Source organism: Aristolochia californica, unplaced genomic scaffold (assembly GCF_029961685.1).
Source record: "Aristolochia californica isolate CCGP_79_NKW_82.1479 unplaced genomic scaffold, dmAriCali1.0.hap1 SCAF_3, whole genome shotgun sequence".
NCBI classification, from domain to species: Eukaryota; Viridiplantae; Streptophyta; class Magnoliopsida; order Piperales; family Aristolochiaceae; genus Aristolochia; species Aristolochia californica.
This window is the reverse complement of record NW_027181992.1, coordinates 934,546-945,754: the sequence shown is the minus strand read 5'-3', so window position 1 is coordinate 945,754 and position 11,209 is coordinate 934,546. Positions and strand designations below refer to the sequence as shown.

Below are 11,209 nucleotides of genomic sequence, written 5' to 3'. Positions count from 1 at the left end.
GTGGTTCAAACTCAAGTCATCTTGTTTGAACTAGTTTAAGTTGACCCCACTTGAACCCAACCAATTGCTACCTCTGAGATCGACTACCATAAAGATTCACATGTATTATATGCAACATGTAGAGAAATCAATATGAATTGGGTACCCAAAATTTAAATGGTTTGGTCATTTTGTTCAAACATCACTTTTTTTCGACATGTTCTTCGTCTCTTCTCAACGTATTTTTTCTACCACTTAGATTTGATGCACAAACGATTTTGAAATCATTGAATTCTTTTCGTCTAATAATAAATAACAAATTATGCTAAAGTGTAACTATATAAAAAATAACACAATGTGAAACCTGTTAGGAATTAGATCCCCTAATTCCAAATTAATGAGAACAATAATAATAATCATGGAAGAAGGAAAAACAAGTACAAAAATACAACAAAATTTATACATGTTCGCCTCAAAGTGAGACTATGTCCTGTCTTCCTCCACTATAGTAATCCACTATGAAGATGAAATAATTTACAAGAGAAATTGCATACACTTACAAGTGTTTTTCTCTAACCTCTCTCGGACCGCAACTAATCGTTCTCCTCGACGATGATAAAAACCTAATAGCCCCCCCCACAAATTATAAAGAGAAAAGTAGGGCAACCACAATACAAAAGTGAAATCCCCAAACTGCAATCTATATTCTGACTCCGCGCAAGACATTGATTAGGCTCCACAACTTAACAAAACCTTCTTCAATCAAAGATATGACCTATTGGCCCCTATAATGATATTAGTATGCTCTAATTGGTATTTGTGTTGGTGTATTATTAAATTTCTATTGTTAGATTTAATGAAAAAATAAGAATTAATGAAAGAGAATAATTTACAGAGAAGATGAATTAATGAAGAAGAACTATCAAATAATTAAAGAAGATGAAGAACATCTAGGAATGAACACAAGAAAAGAACTAATGAATAAAAAAGACTTAACAAGTCAATGACCACCTTTCTTGCCAACACTAGCCGAAATCATTACACGATTGACAATCTTGATAAGAATTGGTTATTTTGATTATAAAGCAAATGCTATTAAAGAAACCGAATGATCAACCATACTATAAAAAATGTAACATAGTACTAATCTTCTCATTTGCAAAACTAGCCAACTTTGAGTTCATGACTACCCTTAAGGGTTTAGCTCTTTTCTTTCTAATTTTAACTTTTGGAAATAGACTTAGATACCACTTTAGGCAATATTATTGTTAAATTCTAGGGCCTTAACATGTAGGAACTTGGTTATGAAGAAAAGAGATGAAGAAAGAAGAAAGAAGATAAGGAAGAGAAGGTTGTAGTTTGGCTTAGAGAAAGAAAAAACAAGATATATAAGGATGAAAGCTGAAAGAGAGAAAGCTCCCCCTCAAAGCCTAGGACTACCTCCTCATTGCTTTTGACTTATAGTGAAAATTTTACATAATAACAACTCTTCCCTTAAGCCTTAATAATCAACAACAAGTAAAGAGAAACCAAGTAAATAACTTATTATGCCACTCCTTTTTCATCTTCTCCCTCAATCTAATGCTAAAACATAAAAAACACTTAGCTTGGAACAAGAAGGCAAAAGTGTGTTTGTAACAACCACTTTGATGGAGATATTTGCAAGTTGACTCTGAGTAAGAATGTAATGCATGTTGATAATTCTAGCTTTAAGTTTCTCTCATAAAATACTAAATTTTTAGCTATATGAATGGTTGTTTGATTATCATAATGGAGTTGTATAAGAGTATCTAATGAAAAACCAAACTCTGTAAGTAATGATTTTAGCCACAACAATTCGCTAATTACATGTGTCGTGACCCTATATTCTACTTCTACACTTAATCTAGCCACTATACTTTGTTTTTTGCCGCGTCATGTCATTAAGTTTCTTCCAATTGTTATACAAAAGCCATAAGTGGGCTTTCTATCATATGAAAAGTTTGCCCAATCTACATTTTCAAACTTCAATCCTGAAGTGTCAATAATCTTTACACAACAACCCTTGACATGAGTTATTCTTTAAAAAGCTTATAGTTTTCTCGAGTGCTTGCCTATGAGAAAGTTGAGGTTTATACATATATAAAATTGTAGATGACACTCACATAAAACGAAACATTTAGTCTAGTAACTGTCAAATAGATTCACCAATCTTTGGAATTTTCTAACATTTGCCTCGTTACCAAACCATGCATACTGCTTCACATTCGAATCCACTAGAGTATCAAGAGGTCGATAATCAAACATTCGAGTTTCTTTAAGTAAATCTAGTGCATAATACCTTTGAGATAAAATAATGTCATGTTAAGATTGTAACAATTTTAAACACAAAATAATATTATAATAAGCCTAGATCCTTTTGTTTAAAAAAAAATTTTACACAACCCTTCCTTTATCTTGTGAATACCGTTCTTATCATTTCTAGTGATAATAATATCATCATGTAAACCTCAATTGTTAGAATGCTTAACAAAAAAAAGGGTATATCTCACACCTATTAAAACCAAAACCATTGACCACTTCAAAATAATTTATCAAACTATGTTCATGGTGATTTATTTAACCCATAAATTGAGCAAAAAAATTTATCCTCCTCAACCATAAAACTTGGTGGTTGTAGTATGTAGAATGGTGGTTGTAGTATGTATTCTACTTAAGAAGATCATCATGAAAGAAGACATTTTTTTTACATTAAATTGATAAATACACCAATTAAAATTGGTTGCAAAAGATATAAGAACCCTTAGAGAGTTGAATTTGACTAGTGAATACAAAGTCTTGTCAGCCAATACCATAAGTTTGAGTAAACCCTTTGACAACTAACTTGGCTTTGCATCGATTAATTTTGCTATCTAAATTATGTTTTACTGTGAAAACCCATCAATAACCCACATGTTTCTTTTGATGAGGTATAATCAAGTCCCAAGTGTTATTCTCATACATGGTTACCATGTCCTCTTCCATGGCAGTTCTACAACCTAGATGTTTCATAGCCTCTTCATGATTCTGAGGAATAAAAACAACAAAAAAACAATTAGAAAATAATGATACTTTGAGAAGTGAATGCCTTATGCGGAACACAAGAATGGGGTTCTTTACAAAGTGGAATTGGACGAGTATTATATGAAAGTCTGAAGACAATAGGAGGAGAGGGAGAATCACTAAAATCAAAATCAACAAATGGAGCAAATGAGTGGCCAACCAATGGAAATGGAGGATCCAATAACTATTGTTCTAGAGTATGCGAATGAGTTGTTTTAGTGGCTAAATTGGTTGGGGCATACTTACAAAATACTTGAACCCTAGAGGGACAAATACTTTGAAATAAAATAATTGGTCTTAAAAAAATGAACATCAACAGAACAATTTTTTTTTGTAGAGAAGGATGACAACATACATATCCTTTTTTATTCCAAGACTAACGTAAGAAAATGCACTTATAATACTTTGGATTAAGTTTATGTTTATTTGGAAAAAGATTATGAACAAAACATATGTATCCAAACACTTGAGCCGGGAGACAAAAAAAAGTTGTTCATTAGGGAAAAGAGATATAAAAGGGTGGTTCATTACCAAGAACACAGGTAGACATGCAATTGATAAGATAATGGATAAACAAAATGACACTAGGATAGTAAATGCATCGATAAAAGTAAAGATTGTGCAACTTCCAACAAATGCATATATTTTTGTCCTGTTGCCCCAATTTGTTGAGTATATGCACATGATGTTTGATGAATTATTCCTTTCCATGGGCAAAAAAATTGAAACTGAGAAGATAAGTATTATCGTAACATAAAACTTGATTTTTTTCTAAAACTGTCTCAAGCATATTATAAAAAGAGCCAAATATTTTTTTTTTTTATCTATCTTTATTTGCTTTAACCTTTTTCATGCTAGAATCATAGATCTTGTACTTTGAAATCATCTACTCATTTTGACAAGTTGATTTGAAGTGGTATTTGTATTGTTTTAAGATTTGGTACTGAAAAAACCGAACCATTTATTTGTGCATGTATTTTAAAACCAACTAATTATACTTGGTTAAGTATATTTGAACTAAAGTACCTTTGTTTTAAAATCAAATTATCTTGTTCAACTTATTGGTTGTTAGGGCCATTTCTAAAAAGAATCTAAGTGTTTGTTTATTTTATTTTATTTTTTGAAATCTACTGAGTATATTTGGTCAAGTAAATTTGAACTCAAGTTCTTCCACTTTGAAATCATCAAACTTGTTCAGATTATTCCTTGTGGGTTTGAATTATAAAATCAACATTTTGATTTGAGCTAATCTTTAGTGTCCACCCAGATTTAAAAAAAAACTAATCCAATTTTACATGAGCTTCAAACTTTAAAAATCAAGTCATTAAGAAAAAGTTGATCTATAATTACATAAAGTAGGTATATAGGATTGATTATTATGTATTTGATTATTCTTGTATTGTAAAATGTGCTTTATTGAATATTCTTGTATTGCGCAAAATTTTAAAACAAATGATCCTTGCAAAGTTGGGTAAAACTTTCTATAGGCAAGACTACCTCTTATATCATTTATTGAGAGAAGCCTTTGTAGTTGAGGGTTATTTATCGTAAAAATCTTTTGACCCAAGTTGTGCTACTTAATTAGTTGTTGCTTTCCTTTAGGGTGAAGTCCGATAAACCTCTTTTGTTGTTATTGACCATAAGTTTTTTTTAATGGGTTGGTGTTACTGAAGAAACCTTGTGTGGGTCTAGGCTTTGTGTGCCAAGTGAGTTATTGTAAATCTCTTTGTCAATCTAGGAACATTGGAACCTAGTTTACTCATGTAAAATCTATGTGAAGGGTTACATTATAATTAGCTATTTTAGTCAATTGAGTAACATAAGCCCTAGTATGGGCTATCATATTGGTTGTAGAGATAATTAATGTAAGTGTCGTTTGACAAATTTAACATATTGAATTAACTCTAACACGCAAACACTTTAGAAGTGAATTAGTAATCCAAGATAAGATTGTGAACCACTAAAAGAACTCGTGTGTTCATGTGTAGTTGATGCATGTTTTCCATTATTTTGTTCATTAACTTCTATTATAATATGCTAATAAACTATAACTTATTATTGACATAGTGTTAGTTTAACTTAGTACAATATTAATCACTAATATAATACTAATTATTTTTTTATTGTGTTAACCTAGGGGCATTATATTCATTCTAAAAATAAATATTAGAAAATTTATTTATGCTAAAGCTAATGTAAAAATATATAGTAAAAATCCATATATGATCAGTAAAATTCCTTTTATAAATAATTGTTTACTCTTATATGTAACTGAATGAAATCTAACAATTTATATTTCCCGTTATAATTATTTTTATTAATTTATTTTGTTTAAATCAAAGCACCACCACTACCCGATTCAATCAGTCTATGGCAGAAAATAAATCAGACTGAAAAATCATACCCGGTGGGACTCGAACCCACAATCGCCTGATTAGAAGTCAGACGCCTTATCCATTAGGCCACGGGTACATTATTCAATAGGTGCCGTTTCAAAAGCAATCAAAATGTTATTTTGGGTTGGTTACCATTTTCAAAACCCTCGCGCCACTTCTGCTGCTTTCTATCCGTCGAATCCATCTTCCACCGTCTAGGCCTCGGCGCCACCTGAGGTGAATCTCTATTCCCTAACATCTCAAACTTCTCCTAACGACGCCCCTCTAATTTTATTAGGCCTGATATCTATCAGTTGATATCTATCAGTTCGAGATCCATCAGCCTGTACCGGGTACCTGTGATATAAGTGATCTACTCTTATATGCTTTCTTAGTACTGTTTGTCACTTCTTGCTTTTCTATATGAAATGACTGCGGTATTTCATTCCACAAAGTGTAAACGCTGTATCCGCCCGTTGTTCTTGTTTTGAATATTTTAGGATATTTTCTATTGTTCTTTCGTTTTGGTTTAATTATCTGGTCATCTTGAGAATGCAAAAGCGTCAGTTTTTCTGTATGACGTTCAGTGCAGGCTTTTTGGTAAGCATCCATGATTTTCCCATGCTTTCGTTAGTTGCTGTACTGCTTAAACTGATGCAGATGAAAAATCCGAAATATACATAGAATCACTTACAACATTGTTTTGTACGCTTCTCTGATTTATTACGAAGGTTGGCTTTGTGGGAGTTGTTTGTGCTATAGTCTTCCATGTGCTTTCTGATTTGCTCTGATTAGAAATCCCAAAAATAGTGAATGTCTAAGGTCCACTTTAATTTCATTACTTCTTTTTGTTCCAAGTTGTTTGTTATTTGTATGCAACATGTGTAGCGCTAAGCTTCTTTTCCTTAGTATTTGAAAATCCTTCTCATAACATTCAAGCCTGAAGGTACTTTCTTTGTCAAAAGAAAAGGCTGAAATTAGTTTGGTTCATATCTCTACGAGGATCAAAATTAAGGGAAAGAAAGGTTGGGTGATCAAGATGCTAGGCCTTTTCTTTTGGAAATTGCCACTTGATTATTTGGTTTCAAACGACTGAGTCTTGATTGCTTTTGCTTGTATTACTTGAAACCTACAGCAGCTATATTTTTATCTCAATGGAGGGATTCAGAATTTCTGATGCGAATTTGATCATTTATATCCACCCTTCAAAAGCCAACAAAGTCCAGCAAGCTGTCTTTCACCAACTGAGCTCATTCCTTTTCCAGTATGTTCTCTCCTCTTCTCTTCGTGATATTGATTTCAGGATAGGAAAGATGGGATCAAATTGGCGGTGGCAACTGGTGGGTTTAGGTAAATTCAGATCAGGTTGACTGATCTGTTTATTTATCAAGTTTAGTTTGAAACCTAACTAATCTTGGTTTTATTTAGGTTTCGGCCAACTCACCTGAAGCATAAAACTATGGAAATCATAGAAAATGACCATTTTCGGTTTAAAAAATGGAAATATAGATAATAGAAACAAGAAAGAGAACATGTGATCCTATTTTAGTAATAAAATATAATATGATGGATTAATAGAAAAATGTATAAGTATGCATAAATTTATAGCTGAATTGGTGTGAAGAAGTTGGAACAAAATGGATCTGAACTTATTATGATTATTTAGCAGGATCAGTAACCTGTGGGGTTCTGAACCTTAATCCCTGATTCCACTTAGTCAAGATTCTGGTTAAACAAGACTGGATTCAAAAGCAACCTGTTGGGTTTGGATCAGTAAATGGTTTTGGCTTTGGATATGCTTGGAAGGCCTATTCAGGTTTGTCCACATGTAAATTTGTTATTGTACTGATAACTATATCTTTGTTGGGTTCCTTTTTGGCAGGTTTGACGAAGTCTTCAATGGGGTGCTTTTGGCATTCGAAATAAGCTTTCAAGATAAAACGGCCAAACTTCTACCTGGGGTTGCTCCCTATCTTGGTGTTAGAGCAAAAGCAAAATTACTTGTTTTCTCTCCAAAGCCTGACATGCTTTTAGGTAATTTTATTGATAGACAGCTTGATGATTATGAATTTTGCATTGTTGCTATTGTGTGTTTGAGCTGCCAATATTTTGTCATGGAAGAGTGTGATCTTCTGTTTTTGAAATTATTTAGGTAGAATTGGGTTTCAAAACCAGAAAATAATCTTTTTTCCTCTGACAGCATTAAATCTAGTTATGTTGTCGACCTTGTTGCCCTAGTAGTTCCTTCTAGTTAGCATGTAGTTATTAAACCCAATGCAAGTCTTTAGTTTCTTTTGTTATTGATTTTCAGTTTCAGATACCTACTCTGACATTCTTTTTCATTAGAAATTGGAAACATGAGAAATGGCTATAGTGGTGTTGGCTAGCAGCCAGAAACTGGCAATTCTATCTGAATATGCTTTTGGAGAGAAGAGAGCAATGTAACATGGAACTGAAGCTGCTAACATAAAAGTGACTTAATGGCGGATGACCAAAGAGAAGATGTTGTATTTTGTAAGGTCTTAGCATCATCATGGAAGGATTTAAATTTGCTGGTCTTTCATGGCATAGGGAGACTGAAAATGAAGAAAAAAACTTCACTAGAGTACGTTGTGGACTGGATAAATGTTTAAAAGTCTGTAGTGGTCATCCAAAGGCATGACAAGAACAAGAAACAGCGTGGAGGAAGATAAACAAATCTTGATGTTCAAGATAGGACCTATGTGATAACTCTCTTATTGATTAACTGGGGGCTGGGTCTTGTTTTCCCTCTTCCTTTGAGTCATTCACAATTTCAACAAAAAAAGGAAAGAATGGAAATTGATGTAATACATGTTGGGGCCTTAGAAAATCCGTGATCCAAACCTCTCTTTTTTTCCTCCTCTTCTGTTTTTTCAATTGCTGAAGTCATTATTAGATGATGAAGTGTACAGTATAAAACCTTAATTGGTTCCAGTTTATTCAAATAAAATGTTTATTTTACAAGATCATAGCTCATTTTATTTTGTGATTTGGCATAACTCTAGAAGGAAAGGTGGTTAAGCTTGGAAGGGAATCCATTCATGTCATTGTACTTGGTTTTTCTTCGGCGGTGATAATATCTGAAGATATACGTGAAGAATTCAGTCATAAAATTGTAAGTTAGTTTTGTCATGTCTTTGCAAGTTAGTTTACTCATGCTACCATTAGTTAGTTCACTTTTTAAATACAAATTTTCCTCTTGACAGATGATGACCACTCATATTGACTTGATTTTCTGCCTCCTCTTTAGCTTTTAATTAATTGTTTCTTCTTGTAGAAACATGGTAAAGAGGTCTTCGCTAGTTCATCTCACAAAAAGCATGTAATTAAAGTTGGAACTATGTTACGCTTTGCAGTCAAGAGGTGAGATATATGTTTGAACTAGTATCTTCTCATTAATAATATAAGAATTCACGAATAAGTTCTGTCCTTACTAGCTCTTCTCAAACTAATATTAAGTTGTTGAAATCTCTCTCTCTCTCTCTCTCTATATATATATATATATATATATATATGTCTCTCTCTCTCTCTTAAATTTCATTTTAATGGTTAGGGTTCTCATGTAGCTTTAGAATGGTGTGCTAAACACTCCCATACTTTGCAGTTTCTTATCAAAATGCTGTCTTTTTTAATCTGACCCATGGAAATTCTAATGCTTTATTTAGTTTGTTCTTGCAAAAATTGTGTCCCTTAAGGATCCTCTTATGCTAAACTATGGTTGCTTCTCTGCAAACCCTAATTGATTTATGCAATCACATGACTGGTTGAAGAAAGGATCTCATCTGTCCATGGTTTTGGGTCCACATTTTTGAAGAACTTCTAATATTTGCTCTTGGATTTCCATCACTTTGCATATAAATCCCAGATCCTCTAATTGTTTGGGTGATAGTTTTGCTAAATCTTAAATTGTCTTGCCATCTGTCTTTGTGGATCATTTGGCTTCTCTGTTTTCAGTTCTTAAGTAAGGTAACGATGCCCCCCCACCCAATCTTACCTTTTTTTGGCAAGAGTCATATAAAAAAAATGCTCTGCCATTGATACCTATCAAAATATACCAAGTTTTTCCGTTAAGAATGACCCTCTATTAAGAGGAAAAAGATCAGGACAGAAGTCAAACAATTATAAAGAGCAGAGAAAGGAAAAGAAAATCTAGAAGAGGACTTTTGTTATAACTTGGTTCATAGTTTGAGAATCCACTCTAATTATTTACTGAATGGGGAATATGGGCCCTCTTTGTTGTGAGCTTTATACATAGGTAATAAAACAGAAGATATTAGCACCTTTGCAATTTCCCCCCCCTGAAACCTTGTAAAATGCTTCTTATCTTGTTGGATTTGTGTTGTTTATGATGTGAATTCCTCCATGCAGTTTTGATGAGGAGATAGTCCATATATCTGGTTCTTTAGTCTCCACAGATACTGGAAGCATCTCCTGGTTAAACCAGCATACAACAGATGGAGCCTTGTTCCACAACTATTCGACCCAAGAAAGTTCAGAAATAGAAAGGTTTGTATTTTTCTGTAGGTATTACCTGATGCTCAACATAGTGAGACTACTGTTTAAGTCTGGGCCCACTTGTAGGGCTCCTTTCTGGTGACGTATTTGGTGGGCCTCAACACTTCCTGATAGGAAAATTTTACCTAGATAGATGGCCCTTCTGCAAGATCTAAGTGAAAAATTGGAACTCCATCAAATAAGGAACTTGGAATACTCTCGAGTTTTAATTTTCAATTCGTTCAATTCCTTTTTGTATTTAATGATCTGCAGCGTATTTCAGGAGTTCCAAGAAACTTAAAAAAAATAGCAAGGAACAGGACGAGAAGGAGCTGGACTCTATTAGGAATTGTGGAAAGGGCTTTGTTTTGGAATCTGACAGGCCACACAAATCAAAGAAGAGGAGAACTATCGATTCATAACTAACTGGTAAGTTTTTGTCTTAGTTTTTCATTTGGGGCGGGAGGTTGGGATGGTTTCTGATTGAACTGTTTTATAATCCAAGGTGCCCTTTTTCTTAGTCTAGACATTGCGCTATTGTTAAGCCCTGTTTCTTTCACTTGTCTTTCAGTGCCTTATGTGGGCAGGATTCCCCTTTTTAACCCGAGGCATTATGGGTGGTTGAGTAGCTTGATCTTTTTTCTTTTCCAAGGGTCAGGAGGACAAATTCTTTGAGATTTGTAGTATAAATCCGTCAGTTAAACAGTTTATACTGAAGTACTCGGAATTTATTTTGACAGGTAGATTCACTTCAGAAGTAACATTTCTTGTTGGCCCAATTCGTTCTTCCTTTATACGAAAATGTGCAACTTCCTCAACCCTTAGTACTAGGCTGAACCTGAGGTGGGCTTGCAACTTGAGCCTGAATATTTTATTACATCAGCTCGCATTGTTATTTTGTGTATTAACATACAGTAATGCACATCTACAGTATGTATTAATTGATATTTAGAATTCCATTATATACAAGCTAATAAAAGCATCTTCACATCCAAAATTCCACAAGATTCTACCTCCTGTAAGATTTTGGATCCATTAGTATTTTCTTACGAGAACAGAATATAGGAAAGGACTAATTTTTTTTCACTGAAAAATTACCATTATAAAAGGTAATAAAAATTAATTGCAACGTTTTTGCTTGCACTAGAAATAAAATAAATATTTATTAAATAAAAATGTAGTAGAAGAGATTAGAGGTGTGTGATCGTTCTGTTGTCTGATGACACGAACAGTCCCTAGGTTAAACTTGGGTCGGTCTC

At 33.3% G+C, this 11,209-nt stretch overlaps 1 protein-coding gene and 1 non-coding gene across 2 annotated transcripts; one reads left to right on the top strand and one right to left on the bottom strand.

Annotated features, from left to right (window-relative positions):
• Positions 1 to 5,459: 5,459 nt before the first annotated feature.
• On the bottom strand, positions 5,460 to 5,532 carry TRNAR-UCU (transfer RNA arginine (anticodon UCU)). The gene has a single exon. It is a non-coding gene; the product is annotated as a tRNA-Arg (tRNA).
• Positions 5,533 to 5,607: 75 nt separating this feature from the next.
• Positions 5,608 to 10,914, top strand: LOC137960514 (uncharacterized). The gene is made up of 8 exons (XM_068808160.1): positions 5,608 to 5,672; positions 6,571 to 6,699; positions 7,318 to 7,469; positions 8,462 to 8,571; positions 8,734 to 8,819; positions 9,825 to 9,962; positions 10,234 to 10,379; positions 10,691 to 10,914. The coding sequence occupies exons 2-7, from the start codon at positions 6,590 to 6,592 to the stop codon at positions 10,370 to 10,372; spliced, it is 735 nt and encodes a 244-aa protein (XP_068664261.1). The 5' UTR covers positions 5,608 to 5,672; positions 6,571 to 6,589; the 3' UTR covers positions 10,373 to 10,379; positions 10,691 to 10,914.
• Positions 10,915 to 11,209: the final 295 nt, after the last annotated feature.